Source organism: Tachysurus vachellii, chromosome 3 (assembly GCF_030014155.1).
Source record: "Tachysurus vachellii isolate PV-2020 chromosome 3, HZAU_Pvac_v1, whole genome shotgun sequence".
Lineage (NCBI taxonomy): Eukaryota > Metazoa > Chordata > Actinopteri > Siluriformes > Bagridae > Tachysurus > Tachysurus vachellii.
Window position 1 is genome coordinate 7,573,862 of NC_083462.1, and position 18,579 is coordinate 7,592,440.

Here is an 18,579-nt window from a genome sequence, read left to right on the forward strand (position 1 = left end):
TCATATAATTACAATGTAAACATAAGTCTAAAGTCACAATGAACACTTAACAATTATCTCTTAACATTTAAGGTGCAAAATGAATGAAAATGTAAGAAATGCTTAATAAAGTGTAATAAAATAGTGCAAAGAGTTAAATATAAACATAGAGAAACGGTCTTGCATAATTTGCAGACGACATTTGTGTGACTACGGTCAGACTTATAATATCCAAAAAAATGCCATACTGGTGAGCTGAATTTTCCTCTTTTATTTACAATTTCCTCGCTCGCTGCGGCTCATTTTCTGCTCATCAGTCGCCGGTTACTGAAGAGGAATCTAGCAGACCAGCACGAGACCTCTGTTTTCTTCCGACGAAGAATAAAAAATATCCGACGTTTTATCGAACACATTTTGTATTGATATCGATCACGTGTCTATCGCGATACATATCGTTATCATTTTATCGCCCAGCCCTATACTATACTAGATATTATACTGTGTTGTAATCAGCACATTGAAAAGCTCAGCATATTATAACAACCACCTACCTGTTCCCAATTCCATGTCCACCATGGTGTCTGTGATTATAGGTAACAGCCTGTTTGTGAACGGGTGCCTGCACTGTTTTCCATGGAGAGCCTAGTAGATAAAACATGCCCAATACATTTAATAATCACTGTATGAGCACTGTGTATACTTCTGTGTGTGTGTGTGTGTGTGTGTGTACCTGGTACCGAGGGTCATCAGGATGTACAGCGATGGCCACGTCCCCCAGCATGGTCTCGGGACGAGTGGTCGATACAGCAACCTCTCCTTCTAACAAACACACAAGTGCAAGAAACCCATGAAAAGCAAAATGAATCAGAAATTTAAAAAAAAAAAAAGGGTTCTTAATAGAATTTAAAAATGCTCACGCTGTCCCTCTATCGGGTAGGCGAACGTGACCATGGTCCCAAATTCGACTTTACGCTGGTATCCAGGAACTGACAAAAGAGTCCGGCCTGATAGCTGCTTCGACTCGACCTACACACAGAGACCTCATTCCACATTTCATCAGGATTGAGCTTTAAAACAACGTGCCTCACTAGTACACTGAGGATCCGGGTGTTTGAAGAACGGTATTTTTTATTTACAGCACTTTACAGATTTTCTCTCTCACCCCAAATATTATATTATTATTATTTCTTTTGAATAATTAGAGAACTGCTCTCTCTCTCGATAAAGTCTATGAATATGCTGTAAACACGACACTGGATCTTTTCCGTACCTCGATATCGGAGATGGCCGACTCCAGAGCACAGCTCCAGTTGACCAGGCTTTCAGAGCGATAGATCAGCCCTGAATCACACATCCTCACGAAAGCCTCAGTCACGGCATCACTGAAACTCTGCAGGAAAGAGATGAAAAATGACTAAAAAATCACAGACTATAGACAAATGGTAAAGCCGTTTAACGTTAACGTGATCCAAATCTTACAAAAGTTCCATAGAACAGCTTCTGGCCTTGAGAAACAAATCATCTAAAAATCCTGTTCCTCAATTAAAAGAATCAGATAAAATAAACTCAATCATTCATAAAGCTGCATTCTGTTTGAACATTGATGGAAAAATGTAAGTTTTTTACAAACGTTCTAATTAATTAATAGTTTATATGTAAAGAATAAAGCATAACAGACTTCACCATACGAGTCCCTGTGAATGATTCCCTTGTTGCTATAGAAACTATAGCATATTAAAACATGGGCATCGATCCTTCGTGAACCTATAATTTGACCGCAGTCGGAACTACTCTAAAACGAATCGACACCTCCTGACCAATCAGATTCCAGCAAACTTAAATACCAGCTGAAAGGAATAAGTGTCGTGTTTTACCGTGTCCATGGTGAAACACGCTCTACTCCAGTCCAGTGAAGCTCCGAGTTTCTTTAACTGTCGATAAATCTCGTCTCCTTTCCTGGAAAAAAAAAAATCCAGAAATTCAATCATACCAGAGTTTGGTGTGTAAACGTTTAATCCAAGTACGAATATAACCAGTGGCGGTTCTAGGATATTTCTGTAACAGGGGCCATTAAGGGGCCACATGTTACATTCAGGGGCCAAGTACAGGGTACATTCAAGCACACAAAATAATTTATTCAGTACGGTGCAAATACATTTCGGCAGTTATTCCTTTTTCAAACGCTCGAGTGCCGCCAATTGTTTGGGGGTGGAATTGCACCTGTGATCGCTGTGAAAAATTCTCCGGTTGCTCTTCTCGTCGACAATTGATGGAACAGGGCCAATCAGGGGCCAATCAGATTTCAGCAGGGGCCAGGGCCCCTGTGGCCCCGCCTCTAGAACCGCCCCTGAATATAACTTACTGGTTTTTCCATCTCCACACCTCCTGCAGGAATTCCTCTCTGCTGTAGTCCTGTCGGCGCTTTCCGTGCTCCTGTAACAGTCTCCTCTCAACCACAGTCTAACACAGACAAAGCAAAAACCGTTAGTTAATCAACCTCGACACTGCAACATCATATACAGGAGACAGGACAGAAGGAGGATACCTGCGTCGCGATGCCAGCGTGGTCACATCCCGGCACCCACAACACTCTGTAGCCGTGCATTCGCCGCCTGAACAAGCATGAGGTCATTACATCAAACCGTTTTATCGAATATTTATATATATATTCAATTAGTCACAAAGCAACACGGCTGTGATGAAAGGTTTTATAGTCATGTGCTAGTGTTATGGTAACGTATTGCTGTTTCCATAGCAACAAGACATTCAGAGGTACTTGTCAGGGACATCCCTCTGTCACGGGAAAGTCTTCAACATGATGGATTTTGAGCTTTCTAGTTTCTTGGTAAATTGACAAGCTTGTATTTTTGTTTTCTCTATCAGTAGATGAATGCAATCAAATTATGGGACATTTTCAATCAGTTTAAACTGTCTGATCTAAACTGAGTCAGGACTCTGTAGTGTTTCAGTGTGAGACGTGTGTTTTTCCCTCTGTTGATAATCTTACACTGAATTTTAGTGGTTGAAGATAAACACCTTCAACATTTTAGATGTTTATGAACAAACACTTGGGGCATCACTGAGAGAAGAAATGGGTTTGATATCACAGTTTATTTTGATTTTGACAGAAACATTTACGTGAAATAAACTGTTTTGATTTTAATGGAACTTTTCTATGAATATATTACTCCCAGTATTCTAGATTAAAAACAAGAAATACTTCTGAGACATTAGAAATTCCTAAAATCCTGAGGGTCTACTTTGATATGAGCTTCATATTAACACCACTGTGGAGTGAGAGAGGATAAAGACGTAGAATACTGAACACGGACACGACAAAACCGCTCTCTTTATCTTCATTCAAGTTGTATACAAGCGTGTACGTGATCAATAAAACCTGAATTTTGAATCTTGTATCTTGTTAAATTAAAATGACAAATGGAGGCAAACATCTGTGCTAGAAATACAACTAGACAAACATAACCCAGTACTGACCAACGAGCCAATGCGTCCTCGATCGCCACAGTGAGGGCGTGGCCGAGGTGCAGCGTGCCCGTCACGTTCGGCGGCGGTATACAGAGAGAGAAATATTTATCCACAGCTTGTGGCATCTCGCTCTAGGTAACATAAAGAGAAGAAGAAAAATATTTGAATATATCTCATGTCCAGATATTCAGCAAAGGATTTTGGCTTGATGGCTGATGAGCCTGATATTATTCAGCATAAGCGTGTACATGTTTCTTAGGGTCAAAGAATCCCTGCTGCTCCCACCACTGATACCAGCAAGACTCCACATATTCTGGGCTGTAAGACTGCGGGAGGGGCAAAGTGGTATCTGAGGGAGAACCAGAAAGACAAGACAAAAAATCTTTAAGCAGTTGATCCTAAAACTTCTATTAGTCTGATGCGAACACTAGATTATAACTCCAGGCTGTACCTTTCTTCTCTCCAGGCAAGGATTCTGCAGAGTATATTATCTTTTCTTTTTCTGCCCATTTCATTCCAACATTCTCAACATCCTACAAAGTTCAGACAACAATAAATAAACATATTCTTGTTCAAATGGCACAAATTCAACATCTAACATTCTGAGTAACCCACGCTGCTGAGTATGGACGTCTCTCGCTTTCGTTTCCGTTTGGCCTTTTCTGACTGAGACCTAAGAGACGAAGATGAGGAGGAGGAGGAGGAGGAAGGGGGAAAACACAGCCTGCGTCTCCACGTTGTACACCACACTGCAGACCTGGGTCTGAAACATCTGCACCATGTGGGCCTCCACATGACCTACAGGTACAGAGAGGGAAAGAAACAAACATCAGCTGGACTTGTTACAATATATTACCTATCAAACTTTTACATCAAACAATATAATATAGATCTAATAAAATAGGGACTGTATTGACAACAGGATAACATTAAAAGGAGAAACAGAAACACACACATACAAAAGCCTGTCAAGGTGACAGTTCTAATATTTCATTACATTTATTTTTTTTCTACGCAGCCAAGGTTAAAGTCGCAGTCTGGGGGTAGTTTATCTCGGCTGCTATGTTGGCACAACAGGCAGCATTGTCTCTCTCCGAGTGTGTTTGCCTGTGTGAGTGTGAGTATGTGTGTGTGCCTGTGTATATGCCTGTGTATATTTGTGTGTTGCCCTGTGAAGGACAGGACAAAACTATATTTTTGAGATTCAGTAGGTCATTTTCACAGAGCAAGTAACAAACAAATATTAGCCTTTAAATCAGACTTTAAATTCTGGCATCAATCCATCAATCAATCAATCAATCAATCAATAAATAAACAGAATTCTTAAGTAAATAACTAATGGCAGGTAATAATGTCACTCGAATAAGTTTAGATAAAATCTTTTAAGATTTAAGCTACAATTTTTAATAAAAAATATACTTTTGCTGTTTTTTTACAGTAAAGCTCACATTTTCCAAAAGTCACATGTAAAACATTACTATAAAACACCTTGATGTTACTTGTGATGTTACTCTAAGGGCGCAGCCATGTTGGAATCTATCACTGCTTCTTCTTCCACTTCATCACCTGTCTGATATAAACTTAAAGATTCTTTTGCATCGCAGAGAAATTCACCTGTAATGTCCTAAAGCGCAAATCTTGCACTTGAGCATATAACAATAATTTAAAATGTGATGCTCGTTTAGTTCATTAAGGGTTAAAGAGAGAGCTCTGTATTTTGTTCCTCGTCGAGCACAATATAAGTGAACACATACTGCGTTCCGACTCGACTACTATAGGTCATATTTAGCAGCAGAATCAGTGTATCCCAAATCGCAGTACGTTAAAACGAGTCTCCGAAATGTATTCGTACTACGAACATATTTTTGACACAACAATTTTACCCTTAGAAACTATTTCCGACGAATTATATATACGAATTAAGACGCAGCGCAGGACAAACCAGGAAGTCAGGGATTCCGGAAGTGGTCCGTCGGTGAATTATTTCCCCCGATGCTGCCCTCAGAGTGCAGATTCATCTCCAACACCGATTAGCTGCTATGACGCAGTCCTAAAGGACCGTTTGGTTGTTTTTTTATTCATTATTTCTTTTGCTGCAGAATATCACGGAGTTGTTGTTGACTTCAGTGCGTTGTTCTGACAAAACAAGGCTCGTTAGACTCACAGGAAATATAGGACGTGGAGTGAGTTAGCTTAGCGTGCTAACGTTGCTATGGCGGAGCTAGCAGGGCCGCCCAGTGAGACCATCACAGAGACGGTGCAGACTGGAACACCGCCGCCGCCCCAGCAGGTGACGAGCATCATTCACACTTATTATCCACATCATCCACCACTTTATCGTTTATCCTTCAAATATATAAACCTCTTCGAGGTCGATTATGAATCAGGCTAATGAGCTATGCTAATGCTAACTCCGTGCTAATGCTAATAAGGTGTAAAACCTTAATATTTCCTTAAAACAGAATATTACGTGATCACAAATAAACAGAGATGCTCGAGTGATTCGATGAAAACTGTTGTCCCCATTATGGACCTCAGAATCCTCAGGGTTTTAGTTATTTATATATTTATTTCCTTCCATTCCTTGTTTTATCACTGTGATCATGACACAACATGAAATCATCCAGTTTTATTCAATAATTCATGAGATAAAGTGGAGTTTGCGTTGTTAAGATCCAAAGTGTTTTATTCCTTTAGCACCTCGACATCTTTTAAAGCACCTTTTTTTTTTTTTTTTTTTTTTTTACTGTCACACATCCATTTGTTTTCTCTCTGTAAGGCTTGATTTAATTTGCTTTACTAAGTCACCCATCTGTATTCCTACTACTGGTTCTCACGCTAATAACCATAGTAATAATGCTGTGATTTTATTGCTGCTGAAATGAATCATTATGGAGGGAGATTTGGTGTTTGTGAGTAAAATTCAGCAGCGAATATCTGCTTCATGTCATAAGATGAAGATGAAGGAGAAGCAGTGTGTGCACTACTGACTTCAATTGCATTGGAAGTCACCTCAATGAGTCTCTTCTTGTTTGCATAAAGTTCAGCTTGGTTACGTTGCTGATGTGGACACGCCCACAACTAGTCACCAGAGCTCGCTGTCACGTGTGCCATCAAAGTCGCATCTTATTTTGCAAGAAAACAAATGATTTCCTGTCACTTTGTTGATGCGAGTTGCTGTTTATGTAAATGATCGTATTTCTGTTACAACTGTTACAGAACACACACTAGAGACTCCTTATAGAAAAATCTCCACATGCTTTGGTTTCATTGTTTAATCTGAAGCTCTGATTACACGCCCTGTCTGCCATCCACAATCCTGTTGGTACTATAGCAGTTAACTTATTAAAACCAACAATATAAGTATTTCTGAGAACTGAATCACTGGATTCATTCAACACTGAATCAAGGACTTAACAGCCATGTTGATTAAATGGTTACGTGAAGAAAAGCTCACATTGCATTTTCCCCATTCCATAGGAGGGAAGAAGCTTGACCATCAAGCTTCGGAAGAGGAAGACCGACAAAAAGGTGGAGTGGTCCAGTGACACTGTGGATAACGAACACATGGGTCGTAGGTCCTCGAAGTGTGAGTACATGTCAGGTTTTCATCGTTTGATTACAACTCTAAAAATGTCTCTAAAAGATTTAACGAAATCCGTTCTGTTTCGTTATGTCCGTAGGTTGTTGTGTTTACGAGAAGCCTCGACAGTTCGGCGAGTCCTCCACAGAGAGCGAAGGAGAGGACGAGGAAGGATGCGGAAGCGCGCACTGCATCCTCGGCCACGGGAGAGGACAAGGACAGAGAGGCGGAGGGGGTGGTGGCACCACTACGCCCCCTAAATCCGGCGGAACAAACCCTCACTAATCAGGAGAGCACCGACCTGGTGTCAAAAAAGAAAAATGCGAAGCGGACATGTTCATAATTTTACATCCAGCTACTCGCGTCGAAATAAAGTTACTGCGTTGCTGTGTTTCAAATTGCCATTCGATTCAGAGTGAGAGCTTTTAGTTCATGTGTGTTGATTTATACTTGATCTACTTTTTTTTCGGCTGTCATTGTGATTTGTGAGATCATTTGAATGCTGTGTTTTTTGTTTTTTTTTAATGGTTGTACATAGTTTTAAATTCTTTTTTTGTAAAGTGTTTCTATTTATTTGTCTGCAACGTTAAGATCAGCTTTTTCTCATTCTTATTTTAATGCAAGTTAAAGATGCCTTGAATCGGTGAAGCTCAAGCTAGTGATTATGGTAAATCTTTAAAAAAAAAAAAAAAAGATATTTTAGCTGATTTAAAAAAGCAGGATCCATTCCAAAAGACTTGAGTTTTAACGAGTCGAAGGTGCTCTGCTAATCGAGTGGTTGATGATGATTGTTGATGATTACAGCTGGATTAAATGCAGATGAAAGCATTTTTTGGGCTTAGAAACACAACATTTTCACTCATTTCCATAAACACCATGAATCGTTTTTCTTCATGTCACCACGTTTCCCAGTGACACTACTGATTCTTTTCTGACAATCAGACGAGTAAAGCTAATAAAGGCATCGTGCATGTACACACTAACGGCAGGAAGCTTCGCGATGGCGCTGAAATTACATTTAGTATCGCCTCAACCGACTTAAGTATCAGCTGCATCTGTGTTTGAAAGGTTTAAAAGGAGCATAATGTTCATAACAGTACCACACGAGACCTAGTGTAAAATCCCAGTGATGTCAGCATGTGCAGTAATAAACTGATGAAAAAGTGTTTGGTACATACAAGACTCCTGAATTCTGAATTTGTGTGTGGGACAGAAAGGACATCCAAACTCGAGTCCAGAAAGACATGGCCAAGTAAAGCAGTTATAACACATATAATAAAACGTTAATAATACAAAGAATTGAGTTACACATATTGAAGTATTTTCCAAATTTATTTAAATTCCTTAATAAAGAAGTAGAAATTTGTACTAAACAGTATATATATATATATATATATATATATATATGTGTGTGTGTGTGTGTGTGTGTGTGTGTGTGTGTGTGATAAATCGCAACTAGATTAATTACTAAAGCTACACGTTAGTGTAGTACTTTGCAACGTAGTAACCATGGCAACCGGTGTTTGCCAATTACACAATTTTCTTTAAGATCACATCATCGCATTGTGCTGGACTACGATGGAAGGTTGTAATTTGTAATTTCTTACTTCTGACTGAGAAAAACTAAATAATACTCATAATTAATGCTTGGGAACTCGGGACGATCTCGTCAACCCTGAATTTAGGAAGCGACGTTAAGTCAAATTGGCCGCTCGCAGCGTGGAGAGTTGTGAATTTCTATGAATTTATACATTAATATAATTAAAAAATATATAGCAGTATTTGCTTTAAATGGCCATACAGACATGTTGCTTGTCAAATCTTTAACGGCGAACAGACTGATGAATGTTTAAAGAAACACGACGTAGCTTTTGCTTTATTAATTATTAAAATACGTAAATGCTTTCCTGCAGCTAACAACTAGAGAGCAACATTTTTTTTCTCCCTCTGTTTTAACCCAAATACATCGTGGTAACGTCATAATCCTTACTCAAACACGTGTGATGAATAAAACCAAAGTGATAGTGGAGACTCCGGGGATGAACAAAACACTTTATTACTTTTTTTTTTGGTATGGAGATTCATAACTAGACCTTCATGAATGTGTAAAGCAAAACATTTCACATCCTGCCATCTTCAGCGTACCACTGAATAACATGACGAGATCTTGTGAAAAGCTTGTGCTGGAGTTCTATACAGCTTCTGCTTTGTAATAGATATCCAGTCCACACGGTAAAGAGTCACGGCTGGTTGTTTAATATGGTTGTTGTCAGCATGTTCAGTAAGAAACTGATGAAAAAGTCTTTGGTTCACAATTATGCTCCGAGACAATGTGCAATTCCCGAACCAGACGGCTGATGCAGCTTTCTCAGGTTGCTCTTTCCTCAGTCTTTCTAAGAATTTGAGACTCTTGCTGATGGGGCTGGTGTTGCGTGACCAGGTGAAGTTCTCCACCAGGTGAACATCAAGTATGACGATTTTCATGAAGCACCGGTCGATGTTCAACAGAGAGAGTCAACATCCATCTCTAGAGTTTTATCGACGATCAGAGACCAGGCAGTTAGATGTTGCACCTGTCCTCTGTATGCTGACTCGTCATTCTTGCTGATGAGACCAACTAAGGTTGATGTGGTTCATGCTGTGCATTGCTTTACATTGAACAGCAGTGGACTGAGCACACAGCCCTGAGGGGCTGCAGTGCTCTGTGGTGTGGTGCTGGAGATGCTGTTTCCGGTCCGGACGGACTGAGGTCTCTCAGTCAGGAAGTCCAGGATCCGGATGCAGAGGGAGGCGTTCAGGTCCAACAGACTCAGCTTTTCGATCAGGTGCTGAGGAATGATTGTGTTGAATTCTGAACTGAAGTCTCATACGCATGTGTCCTTATTGTTCAGGTGTGTGAGGGCCAGGTGGAGGATCGAGGCATCAGCATTGTCCGAGGAGCGTTCTGTTTCTCGTGACGAGCCTCCTATGGTCAATATTATGAAGGGTGTGTGTGTGCAATGGCACAACACTCATTGAGGCAGTATACTGTCGACTTTTTCGTCACGGGGACGATGGTAGCGGTTTAAAGGCATGTTGGAACGGAGCTCCTAAGGGAAGTGTTGAAGATGTCCGTGAAGACATCTAGTAGCTGTTCTGCACAATCCGTGAGCACTCTACTAGGAATTTTGTCTGGTAAAGCAGCCTTCCATGGGTTAACTCTGTATAGAGTTCTCCTCACATCAGCCTTGGGTTCTCTGGACGTGTGCATGCTATGCCTCTGGGGCAGTTTGGCAATTGCTATTCTTAAGGCTCTCTTGTGGATTGTTTAGAGCTCAGAGCTCTTCTGGTTGGAGCGTGTGGCGATGGTCTTGGAGACGGTCTCGACATCAACGCACTTGCCGACGTAGCTGGTCACTGATGCCTTATACTCCTCCAGGTTAATGGAATCACCGTTGATTGCAGCCTCCTTGAAAATCTGCCAGTCAGTACTCTTAAAACTGTTCTGAATAGCAGAGGTGGCTTCTGCTGGCCAGGTTTTCATCAGGTTTTCACCGGTTTCGACTGGTCTGTATGCTGGAATTAACATTACAGAGATGTGTAGCAGAGGTGTGGGCTCTATCATTGCAAAGTCCACATGATGTAATTTAAAGAGCACCAATGTGAGATTTGCATGGTTGAAATTTACGGTGATAATAAACATTAGGGGGAATCTACGCTCCGACAATGAAAACAGTCGTGAATTTCAGTGGTAAATAAAATATCCTGCATCTAACAGTCACAAATACCACTCATGATAAGCAGTAATTAGAAACAAGCACAAAAGTCTTACACCTTTCTGTCTTGTTGTAGACGCAAACCAACACCGCGAGCCTTACAGACAGAACTGGTGAACCACGTATCTGTGAAAACCCTATAAAGTCGGGCTAACATGGACCCGGAGACTGGGGATTGAAGTAAACTAAGAAATCACATGCGGTTTTTCTCCTACATTTCAGTTTCAGATAAAAAAGATGTTCAGTGTGCAGGTTTACATTGGCAATAGAAATAATAATAATAATAATAATAATATAAAATTAATTAGGAGGGGGGCACGGTGACTTAGTGGTTAGCACGTTCGCCTCACACCTCCATGGTTGGGGGTTTGATTCCCACCTCCGCCTTGTGTGTGTGGAGTTTGCATGTTCTCCCCGTGCCTCGGGGGTTTCCTCCGGGTACTCTGGTTTCCTCCCCCGGTCCAAAGACATGCATGGTAGGTTGATTGGCATCTCTGGAAAATTGTCCATAGTGTGTGATTGTGTGAGTGAATGAGAGTGTATGAGAGTGTGTGTGCCCTGTGATGGGTTGGCACTCCGTCCAGGGTGTATCCTGCCTTGATGCCCGATGACGCCTGAGATAGGCACAGGCTCCCCGTGACCCGAGGTAGTTCGGGTAAGCGGTAGAAAATGAATGAATTTTATTAGAATTACAGCTAGATCAAACAAAAGCAAAACTGAGAACTGCATACAATGTTTAAGGAATGATGATGAAATAATGACAAAAGCTATTCATGTATACTTGAGAAAACAACAACAAAGATTTATTTCAGCAAATATTTCAGGCTTAATGTGCTGATCAGTGATCATTTAAGAACTTCGAAAGATCTCATGTACATTACACGTATTTATCTATTCATGTTCCCTTTCTCAGAAAGGGCGTAGCGATTGTTCCTAGTTTACACAGCAGATTTCTTCTCATCTGACTCGTACAGTGATCCTGCACTTTAATGAGCAGTGCAAATGCATAAAACTCACCAAAAAAGAAAGAAAAAAAAAAACCTTAAAGTGCATTAACTAGTTGTTGACATGAACAGAACATGTTGCAAATATTTCTCAGTAAAGATATTCTTGCTGAAAGGTTTTTATTAAAACATCTTACCACTGATCATGCTCTGAACTACTCTAGTCATAGAAAAGAAAAACAGACATCAAGAGGTGCAAGGAAACAGACATCTAAAATAATGTAAAGATGTGTTAGTGTGTAACATTTATAATACACAAACCCTAACGGGTCGTACTGAGGCACAGGTTTCTGATATGTTGTACAATGAAAAACATTTGTAGTAAATATTCAAAACATCTGAATATGAATGGAACACAAAACGCTGAACTCTGAGACGAATACACAAACCCCGCTAACACACAGATGTTAAATAAGTCATATATAATAATAGAAATGTTTGTGAAAACATATAGCAATAATGCAACCAGGTCCCGGCAAGTGTGTACCACGGAGTCAAAAGTAAGTCCGCTTTCTTGGGAATGAGTGACGTAATAATGTCTAAAGCCTTTGTGATGATAGATGTGGTGTGTAAGTACACATAAAAATCACACAGAATATCGTTTCTCTGCGTTTTGTACTAAAAAAGAATCTCGCTGGCAACTTTCCAAAATGCTGATGAAAGATGCACACTTCTGCTCAGATGCGCACTTTTGTCTGTAAAAGGATACGACGCTCCTTTACGTTCAAGCTTTTCTCCAGTCGACGTGTGAATAAATTGAAGAAAAATTAGGAACGCTGATTGTAATATCTTCATAAAGACTTAATCAACGTCATTTGGCACGTGTACCGACTTTGTGCTCAAGTGGTCAGTTTGTAATGTCTCCTCACAGCCTGTAAAAAAAAAAGACACACGTTAGCCTTTATAAACCGAGCTACAGGACAAAATATAAATAAAGACAGTTCAACAGTGTGAGCTGTTAATTGTTCGGGGTGGACCCGTGCGTTACACGGGAAAAAGCGTTACAGCTTTAGTGTTCACAGAAATACTGTGAATGATGTTCACAGCTCATGAAGTGTTAAATCTCTGAAGTGCTGCCTTGGTTGCTGAAAAAACTAAATTGTCCTAGTAAAGCAGTATAAGTAGGAAAGCTAGTTAGGTCATTAAGTGCATTAACACAGTAATTGAAATGATAATTATATGATTATTATCTGTTTACAACAAATTATCTAATGTAGCACATCTTGTTTATGAGCTTCACAAAAAAGTCAACAAGGTATAATTTTGGATAAATCGTCTGTAAACGTGGATAGAGTTCATATTTTCTTTGGATATGAATAAGCAAACTTTATTTTTGCGCAATTATAACTTCCTTAGATCTGCACGTTCCTGATCGGATAGCTCCTCCATCATCCTTGCATGGCAATTAATCGACCTAGTAAAAATCGTTCTACGGATCTCCAGCTCACGCCTCAGCTGACGTGTCTAGTGCGACAGGTGGTGTGGTTGGGAAATGTGTGCTATGGTTATGACATCGAGGACCACCAGAATAATAACAACAATAAACATCGCTAAATAAACTGACAAATAAAACTATTAGTCTGCAAGTCAACAAGGAGCTGGTTTTCAGAACTGAGACTGACTTCTTTTTTTCCTCAAAACGATGACTGTTTACTCAAACATCATGACGCTGAGATAAAAGTGAACAATTATTGTATGTATGTGAAGCAAAGCACCTACCCAAAGACTTTCTGTCTTCAAGACACATTCATGCTCTTGCAGGCAGCGCTACTGCTTTGACTCTGTGCCAAAGTATCTTCTGTTTCTTTCTCGCTGTCCTCTTCTTCTTTCCCATCTTCTCCGGTCCCCAATATCACACTCTGTCGCACGCTGACGGAAATGACCACTGCCTGGACAATGCCATAAACCAGTGCGAACTGAGGCAGGTACTCCTGAACCAGCCACAGCAGGCCAGCCATTCCTACAGAGCACACAAGGAACATGGCCATGCCATGGAGCCACAGCTTCAGTGCACCCTGGACACCAAGAACATCCAGGACTAACTTGGCAGGAGGCGAAACTGTCCACAGGAAGCCAACAACAAACAGGTCGAATAGGTGGCGAATGAAATTGAAACAGATCTCGTAATGCTCTGGGAGAATTTCTCCAGCCCACGACCGAGCAAAGAAGCGGAACGCCAGCGATCTTCGAGGAAGGGGCACAGGTGACGGAGGAGGAGTTCCGTAATCGGAAAAATCGGCATCTTTCCCATCGGAATCCCACAATCCTTCATTCCAGGTGCTCTTCCTCTGACTGAGTCCACTGCCCTTGGATGAACTTGGCCATAAATAAAATGCAGGACTGATTAAACGTTTCCACCATTGTCTAGGACTTCGCGAAAGAGGCATCTCGACCCTTTCTGCCTTCACATCTTCTACTTCTAAAGGTTTGAGAATCTCCTCCTGAGCTTCCCAGAATTCCTCAGGTGGGGCTTTTTGGTCACATTGTTTTCTCCACCCGCCCCAAACCCAAGACGTTACCCCTCCCAGACTCCATCTGCTTTTCTCCTGAACCTCAACTGTAGGACTTTCGGGTTTACGAACCCAAGGGTGATACAAGTTCCCCGGATTGATCCATGACCAAACTTGTCCTACGACAGCCGACATGACTTTTTTTGTTTTTAGGTTAAAACCTTATTCGCTTATAGACTTATAAGATAGTTATATTAATCCTGAACTCATAAAACATCTCTATGACTATATGAGTTATATAAGCATCATGTAGTGCTTTCGGCTTTGACGTGAATGCTTCAGGAAACGTGTCAGCAGTCCAGTAAAACGTGAAGTTACCACACCTGTGCTTTGTTGTCAGGAAGAGACACTAATTTAGAACGCAAACGCCCCAAAAACAACAACAGCACTGCGGCTAGCTAATAGTTAACAACTCATTAAAACGAATAAACAAACGCTGCCGAACAACTTACGTGTTATTCTTCAGTCTGAACACATAAAGGACAAAAACTGATTGATTAAAGAGCCGGTGTTGATTTTTTAAAGCTATCTATTTTAGCGTCTTCACCAGTTCGATGTTTATCAAGCTAACGTTATGGAAATTATTCGAAATATTAACTAAATAAACCGCTTTTCACCGTGTCAGCTAAATAACTATGAAAAAATAAGTCATTAGGGACAGTTTCTGAGCAGTTTTGTTAAGCTAGCTGCAAGCTAACTGGAGGCTAGCTAGCAAAGACTAGCTCCAGTGTTGCCAACTTCACGCGCATGAGGAATGGTTCGTTCAGCAATGAGTCAGCTCTTTAAACCGATTCTTTCAGGTGACTCGAATATATGAGGCAAGTTTATTTCTCGTACATGCTAAGTACATGCTAAGCAGTGCTATGCTATGGCGTCAGTGACATGCCATAAGTATTGGGTTTTTTTTTTTTTAATTTGATTATTTTGTATTAAGAACGCGATACTGAAGGCATGAAATTGACGAGTCGAATGAGTCGACCCATTAACCAGATGAGACGATTCAACTAAAGAATCAGATTTCTCTTCACGATTCGCACTTCAGCTTGAAGTTTATAAGATCGAGAGATTTACACGGTATAAATACAGGTGTTTTTTTTTGGAAATATTTCAGAACCAGTACAATTACTGGCTATACAGGATAATAAAATCGAATTTAACATTAGATGTCTAAACAGTCCTATTCTCTCCCCCAGGGGCGTAGCCATCATTTAAAAAGTGGGGGGGGGGACGAAATGTCTAGTGTTATGTTTTGTTTCTTTTAAGTTAACCCTTGTGTAAATGACAGGTTTTATTTTTAATCATGCTTTATATGCGTTATGATTATATATGATTATAAAACAGAAAGAAAGAAAGAAATAGAACAGCTTGCCACTGGTACAGTACCCTTAAAAGGACATCTTTGTACCTTATTTACATTTTTTTACATTACCCATCATCCTTTGCACCCCGTCATCCACCATGTTTGTTTCCCGTCTTCACCCGGACTCTATTTATACTCATCACCACTGTCTTCACTCATTGTCGGTTATCGTCTTTACTACGTTGTATGTATGTGTGATTTACCTGCTCCTTATTATTAAAATGACATCTTTAACGTCACTATTCGTCGTCCTCGTCTCTGTCGTGTACATACAGTGACACATACTTGATATTATGTAGAATTGGCAGAGTTAAACATGCTGTAAAATCTCAAGTTCAACATGATCTTTATTCTTATTTGAAGGGTTTTGATGACACACTTGTTAAAACAAAAGACGTTATAAAAGTTTATATAACGTCAAAGCAAATATTTTTCCTCATAATCCTTTAAATTAAAACTCGCTAATTATTCAACAAGAGCAACAGGCAGAGTTACTAAACATTGTGCAACACAATTCGGATACCGTATGCAAACTTACACTGCTTGACAATTTTTATAAAAAAAAGGACTGAAACGTTTTTTGCCGCTTTGAGCTCATCCGTAACCGAATGCTGGACCGCGGGTGCGACTCGAGCTACAGTACTGTGGGCGCGTGATGATGACGTGACAAGTGAGTGACTGATTGCCGTGAACGTCCTGTATAGACGATCTTAAACTTTCTTGTCTCTCTGAATTTTAAAATCACTCTGCATTTATATACATTGCTCCATTAAAACCTCAACATGTAGTGAACACAACTCTACACTAAAAAAGTGAGGGGGACGAATTTACTTTTTAAAGAAAGTGTAATCTACGCCCCTGCTCCCCCCCCCATAAAAGTCCTATATTAACTATAGTTTATTTTAAATTCACTTTAGAATCGTGGAAATCTGTTTGAGTCTTTAAGTAACATTTTTGCCCCAAGATATTGACAGCAGGGAAAAAAGGGAAATGATTTAAATTGGAGGAGAAAAAATAAAAAATTCCAGGCAAGAATTTTTCTGTGCTGAAAAAAGATTAATTTGCCTACAAATTAAGCAGACACTCTTATGAGAACCACCTGTGGCACATCATACGAGTCCAACAAAAGGGTAAAACTGGAAGTCATACATGCCCCCAGGGGGAGATACCAAGTCCAGCAAAGGCAATTAATTGGACAGAATTTGTGCAATTGTAATAGCAGGAAAAACATCCTGCAACACCAAGATGACAAGGGGTTGTAGGTGAACAACGAAAACAAACCTCTAAAATTTAGATCAAACCTCAAAGCCAAAATGGCTTCATGGGATAGTTTTTAAAAAAAAAAAAAAAAAAAAAAAAAAAAAGACCCGAGTCCCGAGGAACATTTTAAAGCTTTATTTGCATCAACACCAACTTGGCATTATTATTTTTTAAAGAATCATGAATAAAATGAACAGCACGTCTCTCATCCTCGCCCCACTGATGCACAAGTCCTAAAAACAGACAAAAAAAAAAAGTGGTAAACATTTAACAATACAAAATAAGGCACTAGCCTGAACTCATGTGCGTTTCAGAGCGCTGCGAGTAATCTTCATTCCATTTCAGTCGAACCGAACAAAGCAGATCATCATTAACACAATGAAAATGCCAAAATCGAGGGGGTGGAGTGTAAATCAGTACATACTGAATGAAAAGCTTTTGCACTCCGGGTGCAAAGGGGTCCATCCTGGTGAAAGCTCAGCAGGTTCTAGACACCAATCTATTAAAGAATAAGATGCGATTTTTACAAATAACTCAAACAAACAAATACTTGCTTTTACTTGCAGATGTGTTCAGCGTGATAAAAGGACATCATGTTCTCAGAGACTCTAGTCTAATGAATCATCATTACACATGCTGGAAAATTATTATATTAAACAATATTCAACAGTACAAACCTCCATCAGGATTCACAGGAGCTCACTTCATGTGGTAACTAGGAACCGACTAGATTAGTGGATGATTCATGTAGTAGATTTCAAACCACTGTAGTGCAAGAAAAAAAAAAGTTAACTCACATGTGACCATGAGAAAATACTCACATTCAGGGTAGGTACTAGACCACACCATCAATGATAAAGAAAAAAAATAAAGGAACTTACCAGGTAAGAAAAACATCTAGGTTCCATCTTCAGACCAATCAGTAAAGCCTTAAAAAGAAAGCACGTTTTTTTAAAAGACTTGTTGGGAAAAGTATTGATTTCATTATCACACAGCAAAACATGTTCAGTTTACTGTGAAGAGCTTCATGTTGCATTCAGAGACTCTAGTCTAATGAATCATCAGCACATGTTCAGATACAAATAAAGCTCAAAACACTGGAGTAAATTACAAACCATTTTCAACACGTCTGCATCCGAGGTCCATATCAGCAAACCTACACTGACACAAAACAAAATGATCAGTTGTAAAAAAACAAAAACAAAAAAAACAAAACAATTCATACAGTTATAACATGTAGTTAAATATTAAGCCACGTGGTGGACGCCATTTCGTAAAAGCACATGGCTTTCTAACCGCTACCGTGCACGTGAACAAATAAGCGTTAAATAACACACCATGCAAACATTTATAAAGCAGTATAACAATGCAGATTAACACACCGAAAAACCCAAGTCTACTCTACTGACCTCCTTTAGTACACTAAGCACCAGAGACGAAGAGAACGAGAAAAGAAACGTGCGCGAGACTTTATTGGGGTCCTCCCTCAGTATCAGGGCTGTCCAATCAAATGCCTGAGTAAAATTAATTCTTATAATAAATCCTGATTTAGTACAAAGTTCAAATGATTTAAGTTTTTTTTTCAAAGATTACGAGAATATTTTAGGATATTTTAATATACGAGAATGTTTTAGGAACCTTT

General features: G+C 39.8%; 3 protein-coding genes, 1 long non-coding RNA gene and 1 other non-coding gene across 9 annotated transcripts in view; 1 reads left to right on the forward strand and 4 right to left on the reverse strand.

The window, feature by feature from the left end:
* The window catches only part of vars2 (valyl-tRNA synthetase 2, mitochondrial), a 20,859-nt gene extending 15,382 nt beyond the window's left edge, over nt 1-5,477 (reverse strand). The window contains exons 1-13 of one of the 5 annotated variants that reach the window (XM_060865614.1): nt 5,349-5,433; nt 4,968-5,031; nt 4,081-4,265; nt 3,917-3,998; nt 3,714-3,814; nt 3,475-3,596; nt 2,525-2,591; nt 2,342-2,439; nt 1,854-1,935; nt 1,250-1,369; nt 897-1,005; nt 710-798; nt 531-621 (exon numbers count right to left, since the gene is read on the reverse strand). In XM_060865614.1, coding sequence (XP_060721597.1) covers nt 531-621; nt 710-798; nt 897-1,005; nt 1,250-1,369; nt 1,854-1,935; nt 2,342-2,439; nt 2,525-2,591; nt 3,475-3,596; nt 3,714-3,814; nt 3,917-3,998; nt 4,081-4,260 — 1,141 coding nt within the window. In that variant the 5' untranslated portion in view covers nt 4,261-4,265; nt 4,968-5,031; nt 5,349-5,433. Of the gene's footprint in view, nt 1-530; nt 622-709; nt 799-896; nt 1,006-1,249; nt 1,370-1,853; nt 1,936-2,341; nt 2,440-2,524; nt 2,592-3,474; nt 3,597-3,713; nt 3,815-3,916; nt 3,999-4,080; nt 4,266-4,953; nt 5,324-5,348 lie in introns of those variants that run through there. The other 4 variants (XM_060865612.1, XM_060865615.1, XM_060865616.1 and 1 more) reach the window with 4 other exon arrangements.
* A 136-nt stretch (nt 5,478-5,613) lies between these two features.
* On the forward strand, nt 5,614-8,228 carry ppp1r11 (protein phosphatase 1, regulatory (inhibitor) subunit 11). The gene is made up of 3 exons (XM_060865617.1): nt 5,614-5,755; nt 6,946-7,054; nt 7,149-8,228. The coding sequence occupies exons 1-3, from the start codon at nt 5,678-5,680 to the stop codon at nt 7,331-7,333; spliced, it is 372 nt and encodes a 123-aa protein (XP_060721600.1). The 5' UTR covers nt 5,614-5,677; the 3' UTR covers nt 7,334-8,228.
* A 3,345-nt stretch (nt 8,229-11,573) lies between these two features.
* c3h6orf47 (chromosome 3 C6orf47 homolog) lies at nt 11,574-15,073 on the reverse strand. The gene is made up of 2 exons (XM_060865619.1): nt 13,527-15,073; nt 11,574-12,679 (listed from the first exon to the last, which is right to left on the reverse strand). The coding sequence occupies exon 1, from the start codon at nt 14,450-14,452 to the stop codon at nt 13,544-13,546; it is 909 nt and encodes a 302-aa protein (XP_060721602.1). The 5' UTR covers nt 14,453-15,073; the 3' UTR covers nt 11,574-12,679; nt 13,527-13,543.
* Nucleotides 15,074-17,057: 1,984 nt separating this feature from the next.
* LOC132842188 (uncharacterized) lies at nt 17,058-18,421 on the reverse strand. Its single transcript, XR_009647997.1, has 6 exons — nt 18,347-18,421; nt 18,053-18,093; nt 17,819-17,866; nt 17,615-17,702; nt 17,362-17,436; nt 17,058-17,170 (listed from the first exon to the last, which is right to left on the reverse strand). It is a non-coding gene; the product is annotated as an uncharacterized LOC132842188 (long non-coding RNA).
* On the reverse strand, nt 17,507-17,569 carry LOC132843742 (small nucleolar RNA SNORD52). Its single transcript, XR_009648270.1, has one exon. It is a non-coding gene; the product is annotated as a small nucleolar RNA SNORD52 (small nucleolar RNA).
* Nucleotides 18,422-18,579: the final 158 nt, after the last annotated feature.